The 27,619-nt window shown below is 42.1% G+C and overlaps 1 protein-coding gene across 7 annotated transcripts; it reads right to left on the reverse strand.

Moving 5' to 3' along the window:
* On the reverse strand, positions 1 to 16,439 carry OPTN (optineurin). Of its 7 annotated transcripts, none has more exons than XM_021530991.3 (14): positions 16,335 to 16,439; positions 15,523 to 15,699; positions 13,671 to 13,873; positions 11,349 to 11,504; positions 10,213 to 10,289; positions 8,013 to 8,144; positions 6,832 to 6,913; positions 5,463 to 5,578; positions 4,640 to 4,789; positions 3,583 to 3,676; positions 2,757 to 2,915; positions 1,962 to 2,092; positions 1,145 to 1,224; positions 1 to 985 (listed from the first exon to the last, which is right to left on the reverse strand). In XM_021530991.3, the coding sequence occupies exons 2-14, from the start codon at positions 15,686 to 15,688 to the stop codon at positions 864 to 866; spliced, it is 1,668 nt and encodes a 555-aa protein (XP_021386666.1). In that variant the 5' UTR covers positions 15,689 to 15,699; positions 16,335 to 16,439; the 3' UTR covers positions 1 to 863. The 7 variants fall into 7 exon arrangements, with proteins under 7 accessions (XP_021386666.1, XP_021386663.1, XP_077639802.1 ...); XM_021530988.3 differs by having other exon boundaries at positions 8,013 to 8,147; XM_077783676.1 differs by having other exon boundaries at positions 10,213 to 10,285; positions 11,345 to 11,504.
* Between the last annotated feature and the right edge of the window lie 11,180 nt (positions 16,440 to 27,619).

Below are 27,619 nucleotides of genomic sequence, written 5' to 3' on the forward strand. Positions count from 1 at the left end.
TTTTATAATTGTAATAGATTTATTTTGATACATGAAAATCCACTCTACTCTTTTTAAATTAGGTTACATCCATCTCAGTGCCTTCTACCACGATACTGTACAAGTTCAAATGCTTTTATTATAACAAAGAAAAATTAAGACAACATCATAAAAATTAACAGTTCTATAAAACCAAGGGACTTGAGAGAGCAGGAGCTACATATATCAGACCTAGCTGATCTGTTTTAAACCTTACCCACATCTGGCTAAAGCAAGAAGTTACATAAGCCATCAAAAATTTAACATCAGATTAGTATGGTCACAAAGACAGCAATGAAATGGCCATCTGGAGAAAGAGCAGGGTTCACTTCAAATTCTTGATGAATACAGCACTATTCCATTTTGCTGAAAGCTTCTCAAACAGCTTTTTTTGTGTATTAGTTTCCTGGTATATAGTATATAAGAGATGAAGTATTTACAGGCTCACATATATATTTTTTATATATATAAATATATTTGATCAGCAAATATCTCATCTCTCCTCTGACTTCAGTGATTCAGCCCTGTTCTGCAGAGTAGCCATAGAGCAAAGCACTTCAGGGGAATATTCCTGAAAGGTTTCATAGCAGCAGACACACTGCAAGTTCTGTAGCACAACCATGTTGTTAATCCAAGAAAACTCCTTCCCTAAAGCAGATTACAACAACATTAGTGACTACACAGCAGGGGAAGAGTTTTATCCTTTTCCCATTGAATTAATAAGCAAACCCTGAAAACCTTCTTCAAAGGACATAAGAGAGCTGAGTATTATTTGAGCAAGAAGGAAAAAACCCCAAGTGTTTGGCAGGTGAAATTCCAGAGGACAAAGAATTGGAGGGCATCACTCAATTAATGCAGTCCATAACGTGAATCTGCAGTGTGTCCAAATCAGGTAGAATTTCTTCACATTTCGGACATGAATAAATTGAAATATTCCGCTGCTCTGGCCAATCTTGACTATTAGTTCCTGTAAGCAGAGAAGATAAATGATTAACTATTATATTACCTGATTTTGCTCTCTGCAGCTACCCAGCTGCCAGAATAACCACAGGGAAGCTGTCTGCAGCCAAGCAAAGCTGGTTAACCTGAACCTGACCCCAAGGGCTGGAGAAAGTGCCTGCAGTACCTCTTTGGACAAGGTGAGGTGAGTGCTCCCGATCCGGCATCCTGGCTCCGTGGCGACTCTGCATCTCTGCCAGAGAGGTTCTGTGGAGAATAAACAAGTCAAGGGCTCTGAAAACAGACTCCTGTCAACTGGTCATGCATTTAGTTCACAACTGCTGCTCAGAAACAGGACCTAGAAATGCCACTGCTTTGTGAGCTCATGCCAGAGGTCTCCTGAAATCAGGGTCATGCAACTGACACCAGCAGCAGGATTTGGGCAGCCACACACCTAGGGATCTAGGGCACCCTTCTCTGGAAAACTCCAAGGACTCTCAGCTGTTCAGGGAAAACTGCAAATTTGCTTTAAGTAGAAAAGCAAGCTATACCAAAAAAGGACCCTGTACAGTTAATGTGAAATGTAACTTGATTCAACCACCACCATATTCAGAACTATGTACTCACCACTACCTCCCAGAGAAGCAGCAGATATCCCTGGCACACACAGCAAAATTAGCTGCAGATTCACAGCTAAAACTGAGGCCAAAAGCCAAAGAAACTCACACGGATCAACAGGGAGAATTTACCAAGCATGAATCATATGAAATGAAAGCTTACTAAGGCACCCAACTAAGAACTAACACACTTTACAGAGATTCTACCAGAAAACTGAGAAGTCAGTAAATTCACTTTTTTTTCTCCTTTTAAATTCAAATTAAGCAAGAAATGTCTGCAAAGTTATTTGCCTTTCTACTACGACACTCACAAAGACAATGTTGGTCAACATCAGTAACAGAGTAACAGGACATTGCAAAGGCAGTTCAGCCAAAGTCTGTTCTCACCGGCCAAGATCTTCAAGATTTTGCTGGTCTTTTAGTAGGTATGCCAGCTGGACAGCCAACTGCTCCTTCTCCTCATGGATCTTCTCTCTTGCTGCCCTCTCAGCATGGAAATCAGAACAATAAACCTCCATCTGATCAGAGAAATGAGATCAGAAATGAAAATTTGTAACTTTGACTGAACAGTATTTGTATATTACATGTCAAAATCACAAATCTGTATCATAATATGGATCTACTCTAAACACTGCAAAGCCAAGACCTGCACTTCTCACAAGGTGAAGGAGACCTAACACTTTCTGGACTCTGTAAAAGATAGTCTTTTGTGTCTTTCCTGGGGCACAGGTATTGCCTCTGCTCTATAGAGGCAGGAAAGAGGCACAGACAAGCAGTGAGTGACTTGACTAGTTACACTGACAAATCTGTGGCTCAGATAGTGGAACCAGGCCAAGATGCCAGTTCTGTGTGTTAAATATGAGGCAAACCCCTTTTAGTCACTTAACACATGCTGGTTTGAGTAAAATTATTCCTAGAACATATGCAGTGATTCTTAGGCCAGTGGTTCTAAATACCCATCTACTCCCAACTTCTGTTTGTTGTGCCAGACTCCAGCATACACAGCTCCTCCTACAGAGCCCTAGAATACAGTGGGTAAAGGCTCTGCAGGTATCTGCAAGGCAATCCAAGTAAAGGGTGTTATGCTTTGAAGTTGAGAAAATGTATTCAGCATTCCAGAGTGAGCCATTCAATACCTCCTGGTTTCAGGGAAGTAGCCAGTTTGTAAAGAAGAGCTGATACCTGAGCACGGAGCACAGACATAGTTTCAAGGTCCTCCTCTTGCTTAGCAATTAACTGCTTCATTTCATCTATCTGGAGCTGTTTTGCAGCAAGGGCTTGTTCTGCCAAGTTCACCTTTGCTGTCAGTTGTTCCACCACTGCTTTGTCTACTCTGTCCAGCTGCAAAGAAGAACTGGGATTATGAGATGAACTCTGACCCTCCTCTAAGTGAAAGTCTGCTTCTTACTCCTCCTGTCATTGGAAAAGGTTCCCATTTTGGTCACCAAAGGAACTTGGACTAAGACAGCAGTGGTGACTGATATTTTACCTTAAAGATTAGTTGTGAGCTTTCAAACTACATTGTATCAAATTAAAAGACAACCCCCTAGTGGACACTGTAAAAGACGTTTTCCTAGTTTCTGAAACTACACAGAACAATGTAGCACTTCCATGGTGTTTCAGTTCCTGATAAGACCTTACTGTGGCAGGCATTTAAGAATACAAAAATGCGTAGAGATTTACTTTCCCATAAATATGGGAAAGTAAATATATATAAATGAAGCTGCAGGAACACTGATGTATCTATCACTTCTGTCTAAGGACTGGACTCTGCTGCAATGCATTGCAGATAAGACCTTACCCAGAAAACACTGTGGAAGTACTGATGTGTAGATAAAGTTTTCTGTAAATGACAGCACAGGAACCATGTTTATCAGAGCAGTGCTGCTATGTTGCATGCAATTATGTAGAAGGGATGACAGTTGTTTCCTGCCCAAATTTGATCCTAAAGATGTTTTCTCATCCTTTCCCCCTCACCACTTATGATTTCTTCTTGCGATGAGTTTACCTCTTTGCGTTTCATTTCATCAATTGTTTTCATTGCCTCGGTGAGTTCTGGAAGGACTTTGCTATATGAATCCTGGAGGTTATTGTATCTTGCCCTGTTTATGACAGGAAAAGAGACGAAGGTTTGAAACAATTATCTGAAATCTAAATAATGTTAGAACTTAAAAAAATCCACTACCAGCTCCTTGCAAATCAGTGTGCATTTCTGGTGAGAAAACGTCATGCTTCATGTCTCAACATCTCTCTTCCAATGAGTTGTGTGCTGCTCTATCCATGGACTAAGTGCAAACCAATGTCCTTACTGATCATCTGCATTTCGTATTGAAGAATCCATCACTCAGTTTTTTTATATGAAGCTTACAAATTCTGTTCAAAATGTAACACCCCTCTTAGGCAGACATCCAAGTCTTGACTCAGACTTCAAGTGAAGAAGAATTTATCAGAATAACCAGAAACAGAGTCCAAAGATAATGAGCAGCTTCTGCAGCAGCTGAAGATGTGTCCTTCAGGAAGTTCAGCCTCTCTGAACAGCTTGGACTGACATTTTCACACTCCTTACATGGACTGCACATGAAAGGGAACAGGAAGCCAAAGCAAACAGCCTCTCTTTACCTCAGCCTGACCTGACCACACACTTGACTCTCCTAGTGCAAACATATTGTAGGGATTGCAGACCTCTTCATTAATGCCACTTTCCCAGCACTGTCACCACCTGACTTGTCCCTTCCCTCTGGGATGTGTCCGCATTTACCCCTGCTAGTCAGTGCCACAGCTGTTGTCACCTCTCTGTTCTTCCACTTGTGGCTCTATTCCACCTTGGACTTTATGATTAAAGGAAGATACAAGTCAGAGTTGACAGCTCAGGTATTCCTAAGTGAGGGTCAGTAGACGAAAGAATACAAACTTCTACTTCATACTCTACAAACACAGCATAGTTTCAAAGGGCACAGGACACAGAAGTAGTACTTGAGATTCAATTCCCCTTTGGCCAGGTTCCCTTGGACTTTGCTTCTTCACTGACAATACCTCCCTGGAATATAAAACCAAGTCACACTCACTTTTCTTCACGTGTCTTGGCTTGTTCCAGCTTGACCTCTGCCTGCATGCTCTCTACCTGAAGTTCCAGCTTCTTGATGGTGTATATTAGCTGCTGCTTCTCCTCCAATTCTGATGCAGCAGCCAAGCTTTTTCTTTCCAGTACTTGGCACCTAATAGAAAAGGAAAAAAAAGACTGATCTCTTCTGTTCACCCTCTCCTGATGGATTTTTCCCATCAGGCACATAGCAAAAAGGAGTATTTGTATGGTTCAATTTTAAAGGCTTATTTTGATGAAAAACATGGGAAAACAAAAACCAGTCTATACACAACCATCAGAAAACAAAGCTATAGAAACCAACATTTATTTTCTTACTATTATGAATCTAAAAGAACTGGATTTTGACAGGAAACTAAGCAAAAAAGTGACGGTCTTGTAACCACTTTTATAACCTAAACCATTTTCTTCAAAAGTCCAGACAGCTCATGTGAAAGGCTATAACCAAATCCCTTGGCTTTTCCCCCTAAAGCCAGAATAGGGATTGATTATGTGAAGGAGAAAACAGAAAAGATTTTTCTTTACTTCATGAAGGGTTAAAACTCAAATCTTATAATTCAAGGCACTCAGGTTCTATTTGTAGAACTAGGTTGGCAGTTCAGATTTTCTGACAATTGCTGTATTTCTGCACTTCACCACTTACAAAGAAGGAGCACTCTTTAACAGAACTTCTATGAAAGAGTTATTTAAGTTGATATTTGTTGAGCTGGTGAGTTTCCTAAGATGGGAGTTGTCATACAAGTATGTACTGAGTGTCGTGACAGAACTTTTGCTCTTCTGAGCCTTACTTTTCTTGCAGTTTCTTCTGAATCAATTCTGCTTCTTTTAACTTCTCATGGGCTTCCTGAAGCTCTTTAAACAGAGCACAGACTTGCAGATTCAGGGCTTCTACTTCACTGCCAACCTTTTAGAGAAAAATTGAAAATTATGTATGGACAATTCAAGATAGTAAAGTTACAGGCTAAGAAATATAAGTAGGAAGTCTCACTCCAGAGAAAACAGCCTAAGTTAGTTTGCACAGTTACAGTCTGTATTCAGTAATAAGGTCTCATCTACAAGGCTTCACAATTATTCCACACTGCACCCCTTCATTGTTCCACTAAAGATTTACATTTTACCACAGAGGCAAGTAACATGAGTTCTGCTGACAAGAGCCTCTGAAGAAATCCAACAGTGTACATGGAAACAGCTGCCAACAAAAGCACAAGTGCTGACCTCAGTGTCCACTTCAATGAGGAGTATTGGGCCCAGGCTGTAACTCATGCAAAGTGGAGATAAAAGCACTGGAAAACATTAATTAACTGAGACGTCATCTGCTTTCCCTAGGAAGGGCATCTCTTGGCCTGACTGCAGACTAGTCTTGTTTAACCAACCCAGCCCTGCCCTGAAATACTTCTCCTGACCTTCAGAAGGGCACAGGTTTCCAGCAGGTCCCATAGCATATTTCCAAGTCCCATGCAGCACTTCAGAAACTCACATACAAGCACACTTAGTTGCCTGTATTATGCAGTTGCACTGAACCAGCATGGACCACCAAGGCTATGGGATTGCACTCTCACCTCACACAGAAGCTTGCAGCTTCAAGCACAGAAGTTTAAGCATCTGACTGGAGCTGAATCCCAACCCCAGCACTCTTTCAAATCTTGATGGAGAACATCAGGACTAAGTTTTTGCCTGGAACTGTGTCTCAGTCCAAGATAGTTATGCCCCACCTTTGTAATCCCACTAGAAACATGAACAAACCTAAAGCAGGTGCCACATGAACTCCACATTTAAAGTCTGTTTTCCAGTATGCTGTCACTGGATTCTGATCAAACAGCTGACGTGGGCAGGAGCAAGGAAATTCACACAGCCTAGATGATTTCTGAAGAAACCATTGGAGACATTATGGTATTTCTCTCTGTTCACTGGGCATGGCCAGGGCAATGTGGTGTAACTGCAGTTATGCCAAGCTTCCTGAATACTTGGCTCCCAATTCCACGCCTTTGCAGTGGTGTAATTTGGAACCACCTCTAAGATATATCAAAGTTCACTTCCATTACCTGTGCAGGACAATTGCCCTTTGCTCCCTGAGTGCAAGTGGAAATCTAGACCCTGAGGTTGGTGACCTCAAGTCAGCTGTATGTTGTTATATCTTGACTGAGGACAGGAACTTACAGTTTCTGAACTCTCTTCTTCCTGTTCAGTTTGTGTCCCACTCTCCAGGCAGCTTCTGGTCTCCTTCTCCAGCTTTGACAGTCTGGAAAAGAGAAGGAGCCAATAATGATGGATTTGGCTTATGCTTCAGGTGAGATTGTGACTATGCAAGGATTTCATGCAAGTGATGACTCTCTTTGTAACATCACAGCCACAAAAAAACCCAATAAGGCATAATGGAAAGCACAGACATGCAGGAAGGCCTGCACAATATGGGGGTTCTTGAAGAACACAGGATGCTGTGTACATTTAATTAAAATGGATGTGTAAGTCTGCAGGTGTGATGAAGGTCATGACATTCAGTCCAAAGGGACTGATCTTTGGTACAGTCCAAAACTGCCAACTCTTTGGAAATAGGTAATTCTGTTCACTGAATCCAGTGATTAATATTGTCTCTGTTTTCCTGTGGTATTTTTAGGGGCTGAGGTTTCTAAGAATTGTTTGGTTATGGCTCATGACCTCTTCTAGGAAGACCACATAGAAGCAACTACTGTGATACCAACCTTTCATAGTAGATAATGTCTTAGTCTGTTTCTCTGAAGTGAGGATCTGGAACTTCCTGGGGAATTTGCCACTCCTGAACAGTCGTGCTGATTTACACCCACAGAACTGAGCTGAGACAGACCCTCATACAGGTCTCACTGTGGAAACTCTCTTAGGAAAGTTTGGAATTAAAACTTATTTTAGACATTTCTAAGGAGCTTTTGCAAGCTCACACACTGCTGAATGTAGCCTGTATCATGAAGAGGACTATAATCCTGTTTTAGACAGTGATTTGGTTAAGGCCCCACACAGAGATGATTCATACAAAGCCAAATAACTACGGAGGAGTGAATGGAGAGAATAGCCTCAACTAGTCATCCTATCTTTCTGAATAACCCATGGATAGTTCAAACCCAAGAGGAAATGGGTAATTTGCCTCGATCTGTGGCACTTCAGGAAATCAAAATAAAATCCCTTGGAAAAAAACTGTGGTTTATCCCTATATGGACAACTACAAAATGTTATTACAACTGAGTGCTCAGGAAAATTCCCCAAATCACACCAATATTTCAGCTTGTTGCTGATCATTCAGAGACTTGGTAACTGCAGCAGCCCTGAAAGAAAACAGCTCCAAATGTTACAGTGTGCCTACTTCATACCTCTCTTTGTGATCCTCCAGCTCCTTCTCAAGTTTTTCCCTCTTCTGAGTTTCATTTCTAAGGCAGCAGAGCAGCTGGCTCACAGTTAGCTCCTCAGATTCCAAATTCTTAGATTCATCTGCAGATTTGCTCCTGCTTCAAACCAAACCAGAAGTAAATAACAACAGCTACCCCTTTAACAGCACACTCCCTAATCCAGTCTGAGAGGCCACCAATTCACACAGTGTTGGAAACCAGTGCTCTGTGAAGGGCTCATCCCCAATTGCCAAGAGCCAAGACCACTAGCCACAGCTCCTGTCTGTGCAAATGAAGAACAGAGGAAGTCCCCTTCCAGTGGAGGGAACAATTCAGCACTTAAGCTAGGAAAGCAAAAGCAGTCATGACATTACAAAACCCAATGCACTTATTCTGACCTATTTTGCAGCCCTTTCTGCAAAGTGCTGCTGTATATTTCTACAAACAACTTTTTTTCCCCAATAAAGCACAGAACATTTCTGATCTCTGCCTCACTCCTTTATGGAAAAGAAAGCATATCCCACTAAAAATTGTCATCAGAAATCACTTTCTTGTTCAGAAAAAAATTTCTTTAATGCTTTAGTCTCCTCACATTCTATAGCTCTTTTCAAAATCATATTTTGCTACTGTAAATTGAACCAGAACTAATATAAAGCTCCAAAAAATAGGATAAGTGTTAAAATACTGTGTTCCATTATATCCATTTTTATGGCCATCTAGACAGAAAGTCAAAATCTCTGAACTGTATGGAAGACAAGCAAGTTAGGCTGTATATTTCAGAGTTTCAGCTGTAAAAAGTTCTCAGCTCTAAAAAGTCTCAGCATGTGTTAAAAGTTCTGCTTTTGTAGTTCAGAAAAGAAAGCAAAGCAGAGTCTTCTGTGTGCTTCTGAGAGCTAGAAACCTCTAGTGAGCAAAATTCAATACCCAAAAGACAGTGTTCAGCCAGGATATTTTAAGTAAATAACTTTTATCAGGGGATTTTTAGTGCAGTTCTACCCTTACAGAAATAAATCCATCCTGAGTGGATCACATTTCATTGAACCTGTTAACAGCACCCATCTAAAGTTTCAGTGCTGGACAAAGACACGTGGTGACACTGGAAATATTTTAAGAGGTATGTATGCCCTCTGTTCTTGTTGATATGGCCCAGATTCTCCTCCAAAGGTAAGCAAGTTCCACAGAGAATGTCCTCTCATAATCAGTGTTCTCACAAACCACAACAGCAAGCTTAAAACTTGCAGCTTGGTCTGTGGTCAGCAGCTCCTTCAGTTTTGTCCACAACTGTGACACAGTTTTTTTTTTTCCTCCTTCAACTTCTTATCTGCATGCTGAGGGACAAGTTTCTCTGATACTACACTGAAGCACTGCTCTCCCTTGCAATGACATAGGATTGACAATGTGGAGCACAGCTTTCTGGCCTGCTATGTCCTTAGCATTTTCTGTATCCCTCCCTTTCAAAAGCAAAGACACAAAGTAAATAAGAGTTCAGCCAAAACCATCTAGCTGCTAAACTGGGCAGTATCCAAAATGGAAAGCTGAACAGTATCAGATGTCTATGTCCACAAGGAGTAAAGGTTCAGCCAGGGGCAAGAAAGTCCCTTGTGTCCTGGAGCTGATGTAAAGATCAAATTTTGAGAAGTAACCTGAACAGAATGCTGCTATCTTAAACCCAATAACCTGAAAAGCAATGACTGTATTGCACTGTGTGTCTACGCCATCATGGATACACTTCATACCAACCACACTCCAACAGGGTCATATCTGAAAGACTATAAGACCTCTAACTCTTACCAACATCAGTATAATTGGGTAGAAGACAGATATTCTATTAGATGGTCTCCAGTGATTAGGAGGAAGAAGTCCCTGTAGCCTCTAGTTTTGTCTTTTCTCTGTGGCCTCCCTTAAAAGCCTGAAGAGTTGGCAAGTCAGAATGTCCATAAATGCCTGACCAACTGGCCAGAATAAGCACTACCTCTTGTCAGCCAGTAAAAATTGGAAGAAAAAATGTCAGAGAGCTGAGGGTCTTACTGCATGCTAGGAGGTAGAGCTACTGCAATGGAGGGGTGCAAAGCAAAGAAAAAGAGGATTTTCTAGTGCATTCCTAACAGAAAGAAGTTCCCTTACATTGAAAACAAAACCTGAGGCAGAAGTCTGAATCACACATATCACACAAGAACCTACGTACATGCAGACAGCAACATTACTTGGCATTTCACCACTATTCTCTTGATGTTCCTTTGCAATTGTATTTATTTCCCCTTCCTAGGAGAGAAAAAAACACTATTAGCTCAGTATTTTATCTAAGAAGGACAGAAGGACTTTATTTATTTGAATTAAAGAATGAAGAAAAACAGGGAGAATTGCTATCATGGCAATACACATGAATAAAAAACTCTCACAGATAATCTTCATGTTTGGAAATTCTTAATTTAAATACTTCACATGCCCTTCCCTGTATCTCTTCCAGCTTGATTAGAGAATAGGAACAACAATGAGATTTGCCCTTCTCCATTCAGCAGCAACTTCCACAGCCACTCTCCCCTGTGAAGATGACTGGGCACCACACAGCAAGTCAATGGCATTGCAGGTGACGTTCAATATAAGCCTAGAGATCACTCTCCAGCCTCCTAAATGAACCACTCTTCTTTCCCACTACAAACCCAACTCCTTGACAAACTTCCCACTCCTACAAACCCTGCTTTGTAGCCCAAAGAAGAATCCTTCTAGCAAATAAAAAGGAGAATGCACCCCGAGTTTTCTCTGACAACTCCAAACATATTTTAATTACATTTTTAAAATTTCTTGTTCCACATCTACTTTCCAGAGAGAGGACATGGGGAATAGAAGGGTATCAGAGGACTGCATTTTCACATCTCAGTTTGTGAAGATCTTCCAGATACAAGAACAGTAAAAAAAGTACATTTTTTGCCTCTAGGGAATACTCTCTAGAGTTTTGCACTCAAGTTTTGTTTGTCTGCATCTCTATTTATCTGTCAGTAGGAAGTAAGCTCCATTTTCAAAATTTATGCACAGGTGTTGCCCCTTAACAAAACATAGTACTGATGTTCCCAGAAATTTCAACTAAGACAAGAGTTAACATTTTTAGCTAGTGCAACACAGGCTATCTATGAAATTAATTTGCTTACAGCTTTAAAGGGGAAGGACAAAAACTAATTCTAAGTCCTTTACCACTACTTTTACGCTATCTTGTAAGACACAAGTGCTCTATGGCAGGTAATGTAGGAAACCAAAGAATGACACAATTATTTAGCCTGGCACCTGGCTGCAGGTTACTGTGTTCCTGTTGTTCCCTTTACTTACACTCATCCCAATCTCCACAAAGGAATCCTCTGCTGAGATGTTCAGCTTGACCTGCAGCTCTGAAATGATGGCGAGCAGATCTGCCTTCTCAGCCTGGAGCCGCTGCACCTGGGACTTCAGCTGCTTCACTTCCTTCTCGGGAGCCATGCAGCCCTCCTGGAATAAACACACCAGCATTAGCCAACCAAAAGGGAACTCTAGGCAAGGAGCACACAGCCTGAATGCAACACTGTCCCACATCCCTTCCTTTCTGTTCAGGCTTGCCTGAAAACCCACAGTACAGATGCCTAAAGGATGTTCTGGTTCACTCAACAGCAAGGAGTCTAAACTGTGAAACCAAGTAAATCAAACACTGGGCATCCCACTGCTGGAAAATATGGGACTGGTTCTCTGAATGCACACATAATTAGGATGTAAATTTTTGCCTGAATCTATGCCTTTTGCTACCACACAGAGTATCAATTGACTTCCAGAATTACTGAATTTTTTCACCCATATCCCTATTCCTCTTCTCCCAGATCTAACCAAAATCCAAGGAAGAAAAGACCAGTGGCAGAGAACTTTTCCACACACCCCATTCTTAGCCTTTCCCCACCTTCTAGCTTCTTTGTACCCTATTTCTAAGTAAAAATCTTCCCAATTCCTCGACCTTCATACAAAGTCCTAGATTCCTTCCACAAAGTCTCTATTCCTCAGAGATTCTCCCCAAACTTCCCTGTTTCCAATCATGAACATCTCTTTTGCCTTCTGCCTTTTCTCTTTCTCTAGGTTACTCAAAACCCTCTCTTAAGCCTCTATACAACCAGCAAGATTCATTTTTTCCTCTCCTTTAAATGCTGCTCCCCATCATGAAACTTTCTCTGTGAGTTTGTTTCTTCCTCATTTTGTAATCTGAGCATCCACCTCCTGATAATGCCCTTCTTACAGCACATACCATCAATGCAAAGTCTGAACAATTCCTGGAGTCTGAATTACATTCTAAGATATGATTATGCCAAATCTCCAAATTATCTCTGTGTCGACAGTGTCTCTCATCCCACAATACCACTCTGCCCCTCTGACCTACTGCTGCCTCTAATTTTGTGCTTATACTGTAAGAGGATGCATTTAGACTCAGTTCCAGGGAAGAAGACAGATTTTAAATTTCTCAAGCAGGCTGGAAAATTCTGGCAACAGCATACTTCACAAGAAGTTCTACAATAGATAGAAAGATTATAAATCCTCTACTTTCCCTTAAAAAATATTCCATATTTATGAAATTCTGAACAATTTATTAAATCCTGAACTTTCTTGACAATCCTGAAACACAGCTTTCAGTCTGTAAAGACCGTGTAAGTAATACTTACACAATCACACTATTTAAGCATGACTTTCATCCCCCTTGCATCTTCTGATCTTATTGGCCAATTTTGATTTACATGCCAACACATTTCTTATGGAGTTCCATAAAACAGTCAGGAGGAAGGGAGAGTCTACTACTGACTCTGTTGAGAAAAAGGTTAATACACTCATTTTTCATCAGACAGCAGAGAATCCACATGGGTCTTGGAGGTACCAGACACCAGAATGCATCAGTTTGGCTCTGCATGGAACTTCTTAGTTAACTTTTCACATGACAATTGGGAGACAAAGCAGGTTTTGTTTTGGTCACCTTTGCCCACAGATACCTTCAGTACCACCTGCAAAATGTTGCCTGGTTACTGTGCAAGCACCTGCAACATTAGAAATGATGTGTAACAGGGCCAAAGGCAGGACACAGAGAGAAAGCTCAGTCAGACTCAAATGGAGCAGCAGAAGCACAGATCTAATCCGACCTCAGCAAAACAGCTTTCAGAAAAGAAAACTGATATAATAAAAATAGATGGAGCATAATTTTTTTTTTTGCTTGTTTACAGGTTGACTTCTCCCTGAAAACATGCTCCTGGAAAAACAATACAAAAAGCAATTAAATGATGAGAGCCAGATAATCTAACAAGTAAAGGGAAGGATAAAGTAAAGAGATATCCAAGAATAAATGAAAAATTCGCAAGAAATGCCAGTTCTTATTTATTATGTTAAAAAGTTGAATTATTATTTACTAAATGCTAACAAAAAAACTAAATTATCTCAGGTGTGCCATATTTTTCTCTTACTACACTCTGAAAGGCCTCACTTTATAAAGTAAGTCAAGTGAAGACCATTGCTTAGAGCTAAGGATAAAAATGGAGATATTAACAAATCTCCAAACCATCCCAGTGTGATGAATCCTAGAATCATAGAAGGGACTGAATGGTCCAGATTTTCAACTCAAAAGCATGTCAATCTAACCAATTCCTTATTTACCATTTCAGCTCCTTCTTCTCTTTCCTTTAAGCTCTGAAGTTGCTGCTGTAGCTGTTCATTTTCAATGCACTTGGCCTGCAAGCACTGCTTTGCCTCCTTAAACTTTAACTCATAAAATTCTCGTTCTTCTTTCTGCTTCTCTCTCCATGTGGAAAGTTCCTCGTATCGGTCCTTCATAGCTTGGTTGTGCAACTTCATGGCCTCTAAATGGTAGCCAGAGAGAAGGTATTGAATCACATTAATCCTCTGTCCATGAAACAGCAGATTTCCACTACACTGAGCTCAGCATTCTTCAGCATCAAATGGGTTGGCAATAATTGGGTATGAAATATGAGCCTCTGTCTGGCATACCTTAAATACCAAAACTAAACTTATCATAGTCCGTTAGCACTACAATAAACAGCTTTAAATCCACTGCTGAGATCACATGCTCACACTCACTGATTTCTTGACTTTTTCCTAAACTAAGAAGCCAGAAGGATTGCTCACAAGAGATACTTGGTATCTTGCTGTGTGTGGTATTTACATGATCAGCCCAAATCAAACTGCTGAACTGAGCTTCTGAAACTACTGAGACTTGGCAGGGAAAACATCCTCCACTAGTAAATTTCTGCATGGAAATCGATGCTATCAAATAAAATGTCTCAAATATGACCAACAACATTCTCCCCCAACATTTGGTTAAAATTCGATTGCAAGCACTGAAAAAATATACCAAACAACCTACAGGCAAATCTTTGAGTAACAAAGTCAGTATGTAACAATATCAGTCTTACTACTGCAAAATGCTGACAAGATTTTTAGGCAGAGTCAGTGAAATTATTTTAGACATGCTTTTTTTTAAAGCAAACAACTCAAAGCTGGTTACTTAAAAATCCTTTATACTTGTACTTTCCAGTAATTTCCATTGCATCCTGATGTCATATGATAAACTGCCCATAAATCCTTCAGGTTATGAAAAAAAATATTCTGGAGAATGATTCTGCATGTTATGGGTTACGCCAGCTGTAAATATGTCCCAGAACATTATCTTCTATAAGACCTTTCAGCAAAATTACAGACATACTTCTACAAACAACTTTCCTGCTAGATTCCCATGAGACAGAAAAGTTGGACCACGTCCAGAAATGATTCAGGAGGAATTTAAACACCAGTGTAAAATCACAACACAGGAGATATGTGACTTCATGCTCTGCTGTCAAATAAACAGTGAGATACCTCTGTCTTTTACACAGAAAATTCTCAGATCCCCCAGGTTTTGCTCTAGCCATTTAAAGGAAAAAATAACTGACAGCTACATTTCAGATCCAGAAGCAAATGTATCTCACACAAAGGACTCAAATAATTAGGAATTTTCAGGGAAGGCTACTGGTTTCTCCCAGATGTATCCAGCCATAGCCACCACTCTTTTTTGAAGTATGGAAGGTACAGTACCCACCAATCCTAATCCAGCTTTGGTAAAGTATTTGTAATGGATCAAACAGTTCTACAATACAAACCAAAAAAATCCTTTAGAAGTTGGTGAGCAAATAGCACATCATAGGAAGAGATTTTTCATGTCACCCTCTAAAATCCACAGTGCTTATATATAAAACTCAAGAGCAAATAAGTCACCCTTACATTGGGTTGTTCTCCCTCTAATCTACCACACTAATTCAATTTGATGTGTGCTACCAAATATCCTATTGATGTGTATTATCAAACTGGCACTGTCACTTGCAGAGTTGTTTATACAGCAAATGCTACTCAGCAAGGGCAAACAAGCACAGAATTCATACTCATAGCACAAACAAACCCTTCAGAAGAGACTCAGGGCTCTTGCATTTTAAGACCAGCACATGTGTGCATTCACCTTTTAACTCATTGTTCTCAGTGATTAATTCTTTCATCTGCTGCACCATCTCTTCTGGGGTGTAGGTGTTAAGGGCTGGGGGAGCCATGCTGTCCACTCCATTTTCCATTTTACTCTTGGAATGCTCTCCATTTTCAGCAGGACCGCCCTTCAGCTTGCTGGACATCTCCGAAGCAGCTGTTACGAGGTTTGCCAAGAGAAAACTTTCAATTTCTTGCCCAATTATAAAGAAAGCATTATCACACACTCATTTTATTAACACATGCAAAAGCACATAGGCACCTTCAATCCCCCTAACCCACCTACACCTGAGTATCAGTGAGTCTACGTTAATCCCCCATGGGCCTCAAACACGATGCCCAAGACGTTTTTCGGGCTAACCAGCCTTTCCTCAGGAGCTCATTTCTCTGGGAATGAAAGGAGACTCCCGCCTCGCCCACTCCCTTCCCACCCCTGACAGCACTCGGGCCCCGCCGCCCGCCCGGCCCTGTCGCCGCCTTTCACGCCCAGAGCCCGCTTCCGCTGATTTTTAACTTTCATTTTCGCTTTCCTGCCCCCTCTTCCCGTTCTCCTGCGGACCCCGCCGCGGTGCCGGCGAGGCTGCGGCGCCTGCAGCCGCCGCTGCCCGGGCACGGCCGCTCCGAGCCCGGGCCGGACCGGCCCGCGGGAGCCGCAGCGCGGCGCTTCCCCGCCTTGCCCTCCCTCCCCGCAGGCCCACCGCGGATCCGCCGAGTCACCGGGCGAGCGCGGCCATGGCGACCGGCCCCCCTCACGCCGTCCTGGGCTGGCCTCAGGGACGTGGCCCCACTCACCCCTCACAGCGCGCCCATGGCCGCAGCGCCCCGCTCAGCTGACGGGCGCGCTGCCCGCCCTCCCCCGCCGTCCCCGCCTCCGCCTCCTCCTCCGCGGGGACCTCCCGGCTCCTCCGCTTCCCTCTCGCTTTCCCGGCTCCTCCGCTTCCTTCTCGCTTTCCCGGTTCCTTCGCTTCCCTCTCGCCTTCCCGGCTCCTCCGCTTCCCTCTCGCTTTCCCGGTTCCTTCGCTTCCCTCTCGCCTTCCCGGCTCCCGCCCTGCGCTCCGCGGAGCCAGCGGCGCGGGAGCCAAGCGCCTCATGGAGCTGCGAGGTGGAGTGGGGAGCGCTGCCCTTCAGGGGGAAGAATCCTGCGGGTCGATGGGGTTGGGAAAGACCTCTGAGATCTTCGAGTCCAGTTTATGACAGCACTACCTTGTCAACCAGGCAATGGCACTGATTGCCACTTCCTTTACAGTTTTTACAGATTTACAGACAGTCTTATAGACTTTCCTTTACAGTCACCTCCAGGGACAGTGACTCCACCGCCTCCCTGGGCAGCCCGTTTCAATGTCGATTCACCCTTTACGTGAAGAAATTCCTCCCAATATCCAGCCTAAACCTTCCCTGGAACAGCTTGAGGCCATGTCCTGTCATCCTGCCGCTGATTTCGTGGTGCCAGAGCCTGATCCCCCTCAGCTACACCCTCCTGTCAGGGATTTGTAGAGGGCGATAAAGTGACCCGTGAGCCTCCTTTTCTCCAGGATAAACACCCCCATCTCCCTCAGCTGCTCCTCACAGGACTCATGCTCCAAACCCTTCCGCAGCTCCACTGCCCTTCTCTGAATCCCCTCCAGCACCTCCATGTCCCTCCTGAAAAGAGGGACCCAGAACTGAGCGCAGAACTCGAGGTGTGGCCTCACCCTGCCCAGTACAAGGGGAGGAATGGCTTCTCCTGACATGAGCCAAAAGACAGGATCGAGGGGTAGCTGTGAGGTGAGCAAAAGGGAACATTATTGCACAGGACATTTCAGTGATTTTTGCCACAGGGTCAAATCAATTAGGAAGGGGTTTGCCGTGCTGTGGGGATATAGTCCATTAATGGCTGTCAAACAATGTGGTTGGAAGCCTTCAAATGGCAGATTCCAGGGATGGGGTTAGCTGGGGTCATTCACCCTGCACAGCCCCAGTGCTTTGTTACTGTGTTTAGAAAGATGGGGGGACTGGGAGTACCTCAACTGCCTGGTCTTAAGTAACAAAGCCAACCAGGACATTTTGGTTACTGTATTTACAATAGGAAAAATTGTAGCCATTGTAGGTAAAATGTCCGTTTCAGATGTGGAAAATACATGGCTCAAAAATAGTCTCTTTTGATTTGAAAATGCTGCTTTGCCATGTCCTAGGAGTTGTGAACTGCCTGTTTAACAAAATCATGACTTTCCATGGGCTGGTCTCCCCAGCTGCCCTCCAAGTGCCACAGCCAGGAATTTCCCAGGATGAAGGAGAGAAGTAAGGTGCCCGCTGGATGGTGCATGGCGGACACTGGCAAGGAAGAGTCCTTTTACAGGTTCAGCCTTTAAACAGGGTGCAGCTTACAAATCTCCCAAGAAATAAAGCCAGCAAACATTTGGGACCACCTACATGGTGCAAGGAACAGGTCTGATAGCAGATTTATGCATGCTGAGTCCATAATCCATGTGCTTTTTGCTTACACTGCTAATGAACAGAATCTGTCTCCTTGATGGTAGAATGAGATCTTCTCTGTGGGAGGGAATATGATTTTGGAATTGCTGTCGTCTCCCATCACTGCATCTGTGGCTGGATGTTAGACAGGAGTGTATGGAAGTTAGAGAGGCAATAAAGAAACCTTCTGAGAGACTGAGGAACAGAATTACTAGCAGCTCATCATGGCTTTTTATTTGAGCTCTGAGACAAGTTCTTGCAGACAGCAAGACCTTACTGCACATACAGCAAAGAAAATTGAGTTTTACTTGTAATCAGAGGAGTTTAAATAAGATGGATTTTTTGTTTGGTTGGGTTTTTTTTTGTTTGTTTGTTTTAATTTTTTTCCCACTCCTGATAGCTGTTTGTTCCCTCAATAATCCCAGGTCTGGTTTTAGCACCCAGAATTAATTTTTGGGAACAGATCTTATTTAAGCCACAAATACCCAAGTTTTAGGGGAGCATTTTATCTTTTCAGTGTTTCACTGCAACTTAGATTTATGTATCTCACAATGCTTTGAAGAGATCCAAATGCAAAAATAATCCTTGCTTGCAGTTCTAAAATGGAGGTGGGTTGCCTGGAAGCAGAAGTCATATATCTGATTCTAATTGGAATGAAACACTTGCTTTCTAAAAGCCAAAGAAAAATTAGAGTCCTTGTAGATATGGAATGGAGATAAATAACCAAAGAGACTTTGTGAAAAATAAAAAATATGAGACAATTTATTTACATGAAAGAAAAAATGGCTTATGTCTAAGGAAGATTAAAGTATTTGCACAAAACTCTTGTTGCACATCAGCCTTGTGGGAACATAAGAGATGAAGCAATTGTTTGCCCACCTATTTTATTCAGATATTTTTTTTCACCACAGCTTCTCATGTGATGAATCCTTTTGTCCATTCTGCAGGTTACAGGTGACACAGAAATGAAAAGTGTGGGCTTTGTGTGGGAGGGAGATCTGTTCTGAGTCTCCTGGTGAGTGGTCTGAACTGCTGAGCTGAGTTAGGAATAGCCCATCTCTCTATGCTGTACAGCTCAGATAATAAATATTTGGAGGTAAGAGGTATAAAAGTGTCCAGCTTTCCCCAAACCACTCCATAACATTGGTTTGCAAAAAAAAGACATCGGTCAGCTCTGGGTCTGAGGGCTCAGATGCAGTCAAGTTACTTCAGAAATTTCCTTGTGGCATCTGAGCCACAGAAACATGGCTTTGTGTACACCCTGACTCCCTAGCAAATGTGGGATAATTCAGTTTAGCTTAGTCTGAAATGATGAAGAATTGTGCTGAATTATCACATCAGTCTGGGCTACCATCTTAGGTATTGTTTTTGCAGTTATCTGGGAGCTGAGTCCTGAGAATCAGCCAAGGCTTGAACTGTGGAAAGCTTTGTTACAAAGAACACTTCTCAGAGTATCTCTACATTCAGGGCTTACAATTTATCCATCTCTCTGTCTGTCATGGATTATGTGGAAATCATGTGCCTCTGAGTCTCTTCTGCTGGCTTTACTCTTTCTGTCTTTCAAGTCTCAGCATTACCTTCTTGACTGTTGCTGCAGTAGCTGCTGGAAATTCCTGATTTTGGCCAGGACCCCATGAATATTGTACAGACATAGCCCAAAGACTGACTTCTCTCTCAGGACATAAGGAATAGGCACTATCCTGGTCTGGATGGTGTCCCCTGAGCAGCTCAGGTGCCTAAAGGCTTTGCTTTATTCTGCCACAGAGCTATCTGCAAGTCTGCGGAAGAACTACTAACCTTGATTAACACCTGGGCCTCTTGCCAGCATAAATGCTGGAGTGTTTGCTGTGACTTCAGATTTGCTGATTAAGCTTAATTTCCAGCTGACAGGTATTTTGAAAACACCATAAAGATATATGCTTTGAGCAGATTAGGTGGAGGAGAGGAGTTGTTATAAAGCACATCCAACTTCTGCAGTCAGCAGTATGCTGTGATGAATGTCACCATAACCTAGAGAGAAGTAAGATGATTAAATACTTTCATTTCTTCCAAAAATTAGGTGCTACCATGACCTGGAGAGGGCTCAGTGCCAGCTGGCAAAATTTACATTATGCAGATTCAGGCCTTAGATTATCTTCTACAGTAAAACAGCTACAAAAAACATGAGAGTCAGATGTATGTTCTGAATATTTGCTGCCACTGACTGTGGGAACTCAAAATGTCTCTCAGACATTTTTAGAGGTTCCAGGCCTTGGTCAGAAGCATTCTAGACCCTGGCAGACAGCTGAAAAACAACTGTGATTTTGAGTTTGAGCCATGGAATGAATTACCGGCTTTGGAGGTGGAACAAGCAATCACAAAAGGTTAGATAGTATAGTATAAGTAGTTACAAAGTAGAGGGGAAATTTTTTTAGTAGTGTACAGGGGGGTTTTAGTACATGTACAGGGGGGTTTTCGCTTTGTACATGGGGGTCAGAAGTTCTAAGATGGAGGAAAGTGGGCTGAACCCATCCTTCTTCCTTCTTCTTCCTTAACTCCATGTTCTTAGTGATGTTGGCACTCACAGATTGGTTTAGAGTAGAAAAACACTTGGCAACGTAGGTAGTAGGTATTGGGGAATAATTGTAAACATGTTATACGTAATATATCTTATAAAAGATAGCAGCAACCCTGGGCGGAGAGAGAGACGAAGAAGACAGCAGATAGAGAGGATGTCAGGGTGTGTGTGTGCCTCTACCCAGGCCACTGATCAAATAGCCGCAGTCCAAGAACATAATCTGTTAGATAACTAGCAATAAACTGCCTTGAGACCGAACAGCTAAGCCTGCGGAGTTTTTCTTTGGAAGCACGGGTTGGAGGAGGAATTTCACCACCACATGTGGCCCCAAAACAAAGCTGGGGTTCCCACAACTGACAGATGGTATGACAGGTTAAATCTGGGACCATCATGGATTTTTTATCACTCCAGTATTGAATCTATTGCTATTGATACTATTCTTACCTTCCAAGGGAAAAATCATCAAAAAGGAAGTCCAGGAAGCCAAAAGGTAACAGAAATAAAGTAGTAGAAAAAAAATGATCCAAGGTCCTGTTTTCAATCTAATAACCCTGCTGTGGGCAGGATATGTGAAGCAAAGGTAGTGCCAAAAAATGTGTCTAACTAACTGCTTTTGGCCCATTGTGAGTTCAATGCAGTGTGTGTTGTGTACCTCTTTCCAGCCAAATGGATAACTTCTTTTACAACTGCAGTTATATAACACTCCTGTGCAATGACACAAGAAGAGTAAAGATGCTTTAGTACAATTTTTGGATGATCTAATACAGAGAATGCTGGTATGTAGGGAAATTGTGATGTCACAGTTTTCTTTTTCTGATTTTTCCTTCCTCTAGTGAGTTGCAGTTGGATTGTGCCAAGTTGCTGGAATTCCTCACCAGCAGTTCTGATTTCTTTCTTGAAACCAACTCGTTCTGTCACCAGTCAAAAATATTATCTGTAGGTTTTTTCTAATAAATTTAGTGATTTGAGTCAAACTAGCAAAAACATCCCAGTTATGGACAGTCTAGCATGAGCAGTAGAAATGAAAGGTATTCTAGCCTATTTCCTCTAGGTACCTGGCTCTGCCTTAGGGGCTCTGATGACAAAGTCATTTTCTGCCTGTCAGTAAGCTGCTTCAGAATTTTTGCAGAGGAGAAGAGTGAAATGTTAACCATAGGGCTGGTGGTTTTGTGATTTTGTGTCTGTCATTGCAGAGGAGATGAACTGGCTCCTGGCTGTGGAATAACTACCACAGACAGCGCTGTACAGTCCTTGTTCAGGCTTTCTTCTCTTTTCGTGACTACTCAGCAGATACTGGTGTCGACTCAGGATGCAGTACATTTCACTCAACAGCTGCCATGCCAAAAATAAGATGGATAAATGTGCAGAAAATCTAAAAACTAAACTGACCATCATACTTGTTTTCTCCTTCCAATAGATGGCAGCAATTCTCTTTCCGTACTGTCATGGGATGAACAGGTCAGGAGATCCAGAATACCAGCAGAGTTTAAAAATACAGGCATCTTTGCCCTTTTCTTTTGCTCTTTCTGAGTATGAAATTTGCACCAAGAAGGCAGAGGACTGAGGAAATGTCTGAAGCCCTTGGAATGTGGCACTGCTGCCAAGTACAGCCGTGCCAGGAAAGCACAGGCAAGTCAATGAGCAAACATGACCCAGGGCTCAGAGATGGGGGAGGGAGGTTTTCTTTTGCCTAAGAATGATCAAAAGTAAAAGTGGGACTATTTTAGGGTTTAATTTAGAAGGAATTGAAGAGCCATGGAAGAAGAGCATGGAACATGAGGATTCCAGGTCAGCTGGAGAAGACTTGGACACCCAAGGAGCAATGACGGTGCACCGTGTGGAAGAATAATCACACACAGTGGACTGGCCCCTTGGAAGAAGTGACTTCTATAAATCTTCTATAAATCTTCAAGAGGAAATTAAACAAGAATGGAGCTGAGGAAGACTCTCTTCAGAAAGTACTGTGGCAAAAATCTCTCACAGATAAAACTGTTTTCTTTATCCTGAAATGCACCTGTGTTCCTCATTAGAAGAGAACAGCTCCATACCACCAGATGGGCCATGGGAAGGGATGAGCCAGACTCCTATCATACATTATGACATAAAGAAAGCATTGCTTCTTGGCTGCAAAGAGATGGTCAAAAAAAAAAAAAAGTTTTAACATTATTTTAAATGTAGAAAAAACATTGTATTATTTTTAAAACATTATGTTAAAAAGAATAACTCTCAACTATAGCCTGGAGGCAAATGAGTTTTTCATTAATTTTGCCACTTAAATACTTTTTTAAAAAATCTCTTTCTAATGTTTTCAGTCATACATGTCCCTTATTTTCTTTTTACCTCAAATGTCTTGCTAGGATTTTTGGTTGAAGAGCTCTTTGACTCCACAAGCTGCTTCCCTGCTAAATGTGGAAAATGTCACTCTAGTGGGTTGTGTAATTGCACTCCTCACTATTTCTCTTTTTACACAATCTGGAGGAGGGAAATATTGCTACCCCAGTGAACTGAGCTGCACTGGAATTTTTGATGGGATGCAGAAAAGACAAACCAGTAAGAGGACAATTCCAGAACATTATGGATGTTGTTACAGTACAGAGTTTCCCAATAAGACACCCCAGATCACACTCCTGAGAGGAGCTAACTGTTTGTTTTTTCTAGAGCATCTTGTGGGTCTACAAGCCATGAACCCTGAGCAGTACTCCAGGGGACATGGGGCCATATCCTCATCTTGTTCTTGAGATACTGTGGTTTCTGCTGGGTGGAAATGAAGCTTGCAAGCACATCTCATAAATTGCAGTATTCTCCATATCATTTAAGAGATATTCTCATGTTGCAGCATTGACTTGTCTCTGTGTTGACTGTAGGAATACCCCAGCATACCTGGGAATATAGCTACTGCAAGGAAGCTTGGAGTGCAGTTTGTATGGTGTTTAAGCCTCTTTGAGACAGCACTGCCATTGAAAGTGCAGGTGGAGACATACAGGCAAATGGATCTGGGTGAACCTGGCCAGAGTTTTTAACCTGGATCATTTTTTACCTAAAACAGTTTTGCTCGTGCTGACTCAAAACATGCTCACATAGTTTTGGCAGGAGGCTGGGGAGAAGTAGCCTTTGGACACGTTGGAACAGGTCCAGAAGAAGGCCCTAACAATTAACAAAGTTCTGAAGCACCTCTCCTATGAACAGGCTAAAAGAGCTGGAGGTGCTCAACCTGAAGAAGAAAAGTCTCTGGGGAGACCTTATTGAAGCTTTTCTATACTGAAAGGGGGCTTGTTAGAAAGATGGAGAGAGACTTTTTAACAGAACTAGTAGTGACAAGATAAAGGAAAACAATTTTAAACTGAAAGAGTGTAGGTTTAGAGGGCATGTAAGAGTAAATTTTTTTGCAAGGAGGGTGGTGAAAATGGGCCTAAGTTGATCAGAAAAGCTATGGATGGATGCCCTATTCCTGGAAATACTCAAAGCCGGGTTGGATGGAGCTTTGAGAAGCTTGATCTAGTGGGAGGTGTTCCTTCTGACACTGGGAGAGCAGGGAATACTGGGAATAATTTGGTTTGCAAGAAAAAGTAGAGAAGGAGAATTTTTCTGAGGCTATTTAAGGCAGTAAACTCAGACTGAAATCTTGTCAGAAAACAAAATGCTTTTCAGGCAGCTGAGGGCGCTGAGCACTTCTTAAGTGAAGTTGGCGTTTTGCAGGCTTGGGCTTTAAGTTACAGCAATAAAATGCTCTAGTCACACCGAGTGCTGCTGGTGAGCAAAGCCTGAGCAGGGGCTCAGGGTCCAGCATTGCCAATAGCTGAAAAATGAAAGACCAGAGCTGGTTAAATAACTGCTTACGTGCTTCAGTACAAGCGTAAATTTAATGCCTTAATTTTAATGGCACCTTGAAAGAACTCTTTGATCACTGATTTCCCCTTCTGAAGCAGCAAGATTTTGTTTATTTATTGCAATTTCAAGTAGCATCATAAAAGTAGAACTGGAGAAAAATGTTAGGCTCATTTACCTGTATATTTGCATTCTCGTAATCTTTGTCAGTTTTTTCCCATCCTGGTTTTATCCATATCATTGAGATCTGCTTCTTTGCATATGACACATCTTTGCCAGAATCACCACCTAAAGCTGTCCTGAATTTCCCAAGAAATGGCTTCTCTTGTGGTGGAATCTGCATTTTGCGCACGTCTGTTCAGGTCTGGAAAAAAGACACAGTGATATCATTTCACTCAGACTGTGATGCATGATTATTTTTAGGGATTTTTAATATAAATCAGATTTCTCTGGATTCTCATTTATCTTGTATTGATTTCTCTAGCTTATTCAAGCTTCTTAAAATTGTTCAGTGGTTTTTGTTTATTCACCATTTTTTATTAGCAAATCCTTAATTCCTTAGTGCTTCTAAAGCTTCTTAGGACATGAAACAATGCTTCTGATTTGTTAACTCTTATTATTACCTCTAGTGGTATGAATAAAAATTAGTTTACTTTGAAGAAATATACTTAATACATACACTTATTTTATTAAAGTCAAGTAATTACTGCAACTAAAGTCTTTCTTAGTTGGATACTTCATGTCTTTAGAAGAAAGGTTAATCTACTTATTGTGGCAGTCATTTCTACAATTTTTTCAGCTCTAAAGGGACATCTTGGTTTAGAAAGTTACAGATTTTTGAGTCAGTCAATTGCCTTTTTTTCATCTACAGAAACTTTGATTTGTATTTTCAAGTACTGGTAATTGAATTAAAGAATCTGTGACTTGTAAGGCCACTTGACATGGGACATGTAACACATCTCTCAATGTCTTAGGTTGCAAGATGTGGCTGAGGGTGTGTATTTTATTGCCATCTGTTATAGGTGGGGCAGTTACCTTCTGTTAATTGGGCAGTTTTCTTTATCTCTTCCACACCAATCCTCCCTCTGGGAAATATATCTTCTGTTAATGGGCCATTGAGTGTCACTGCATGGCTGATAAAATTCTATCATCCCACTGGGAGATGCTCTGCCCAGGGGGAGGAGCCAAGCATTCCTACCTGGATAGAATCTGAGATTTGGAACACCACAGGAAGAGTTTTCCCACTGGATTCCCAGAGGAGTAATTTTCTTCTCCACTAGCTTCCCAGAGGAATACCAGGCCCATCTACACTGCCACTGGATCTTCAGAGGAAAACTCCACCCTTGTACAGGATCACTGCTTCAACAGAACCACACCTGACACTCCAGGAGGATTGCAGTCACCATTTAATGGGACTGCTATTAACACTGTGACCCACAGGGTGTCAGGGTTTTTTTTTGTACTATTGCATTTGTATTTTTAATTTTCTTAGTAAAGAACTGTTATTCCTATTCCCATATCTTTGCCTGAGAGCCCCTTAATTTCGAAATTATAATTCAGAGGGAAGGGGTTTACATTTTCTGTTTCAAGGGAAGCTCCTGCCTTTTCAAACCTGTCTTTTTAAACCAAGACACTTAGGTACATGTGTCCATGGTGAATTCTCCATATGGAGATAAATGTCCTTATTTAGGGTTTGTATATGACAATGGCTGTGGCTGTGATGGCGTCTCTTAACCTGAGCTGTGCAGAACCTCAAGGCATGAGGGTCAAAAGGGCCACCTCATTTTTTATTCAGGTGCCCTGGTACCTAAGGCTCTACATTGTGTCATATAACAAATGTCTTCCTGTCTTCTGTGACCCCACAGCCAGGCTGCAGCTGGCATGGGACCTTCTGGAGGGATTTGCCTTTCATCCCTGAGCACAGGACATGGCTCCTGAGCTACCGAACTTCTTGGTTTCCTCACTGAGGGATGAAGCACAGAGAAATGGTTCTGCAGAGAAATTACACTGTTCACTGAGAAAACATAATTTCTCAGTACTCATAATGTGGGATTCTCAACCCATCTCAGCATTTCTAATAATATTAAAAATAGCTTTGTCAACACAGAAGTTCCTCATGGTAGAGACAGGCAGCACAGGCATCATCTATTTTCTCCACACGAAGAAATACCTGTGTGTTAAAGGGAGAGACATGCAGAAATCAAGTCAAGCTGCCTGATGAGATGCAGACTGATACCCAGATGTCAAATGGTTGAATCCATGTTTCTGCCTGTCAGATCTGCTGGGGGTGATTCAAACTGGATTTCTCAAGGGGTAACTTGTGGGTGTTCCCAGTGGCAAGTGATCTCTCTCGGGTCTCTCCTGCTTAACATTTTGTCTATCTTTGGCCTTTGGGTGCTATCAGACCCAGAGGACTGTTTGAGGGGCATGGGCCTCTGGGGAGGTCGGTATCTCACAGGTGTGGCCCATGAGCTCTGTGGGATGCAATACCACAAGACAGAGGCATTTTATCCCTCCTGCCAGCCTTTCTGCCTTCCTCTGCAACATTGATCTCCTCTCTTCAGCCAGGACTAGATCCAGGTGGGGTTGATGGCTGTATCCAGCTACTCCACTGGAGTCAGACTGCACTTCCTGAACCAGGCAGCCTTAATGGCAAGTCAGGGAGGGGATGGATGCCACAGACAGCCACCACTCTAAATCCCTGCTGCTTCCTAAAGTGACATCCAGCCAAGGAACAAAGCAGATGAGGGAGCAGACTTTGTGATCAGGTTTACAATTTGATCAATTATTATCATAGTTGCAATAAGCTAGTTACAGAGATGGGAACAAGTTGGTGTCATAGAAAATCAGCTATAAAAAGTGTGCTTCTAGACATGCTGAGTTCTCTGAAGACAGAGAAATAGCCTATTAAAATATCTTGTTAACACACAGGTTGTAGCCTCAACGCTGCTGCTTAGTTTAAATGTGTTTTATTTTTCCTCTCATTTTCACTTGTTTCTTTGCTGTCATATGTAAAGGGATATAGTTTTATTTGGGTAGATTATTGGATAATATAGTGTACAGGAGGTAAACACTTGTGGTTACTTCCATTTTCTCAGCTCCCTCAAGGTGACCAGGACATGATGCAGACCCAAACAGGAGCCCAGGTAGTTTCTTTGCAGTAACTCCTGTCTTAGAATATCCTGAGTTGGAAGGGACCCACAGGGATCATCAAGTCCAGCTCCTGGCCCTGCACTGGACAAGC

This window comes from Lonchura striata, chromosome 5, assembly GCF_046129695.1.
Source record: "Lonchura striata isolate bLonStr1 chromosome 5, bLonStr1.mat, whole genome shotgun sequence".
Lineage (NCBI taxonomy): Eukaryota > Metazoa > Chordata > Aves > Passeriformes > Estrildidae > Lonchura > Lonchura striata.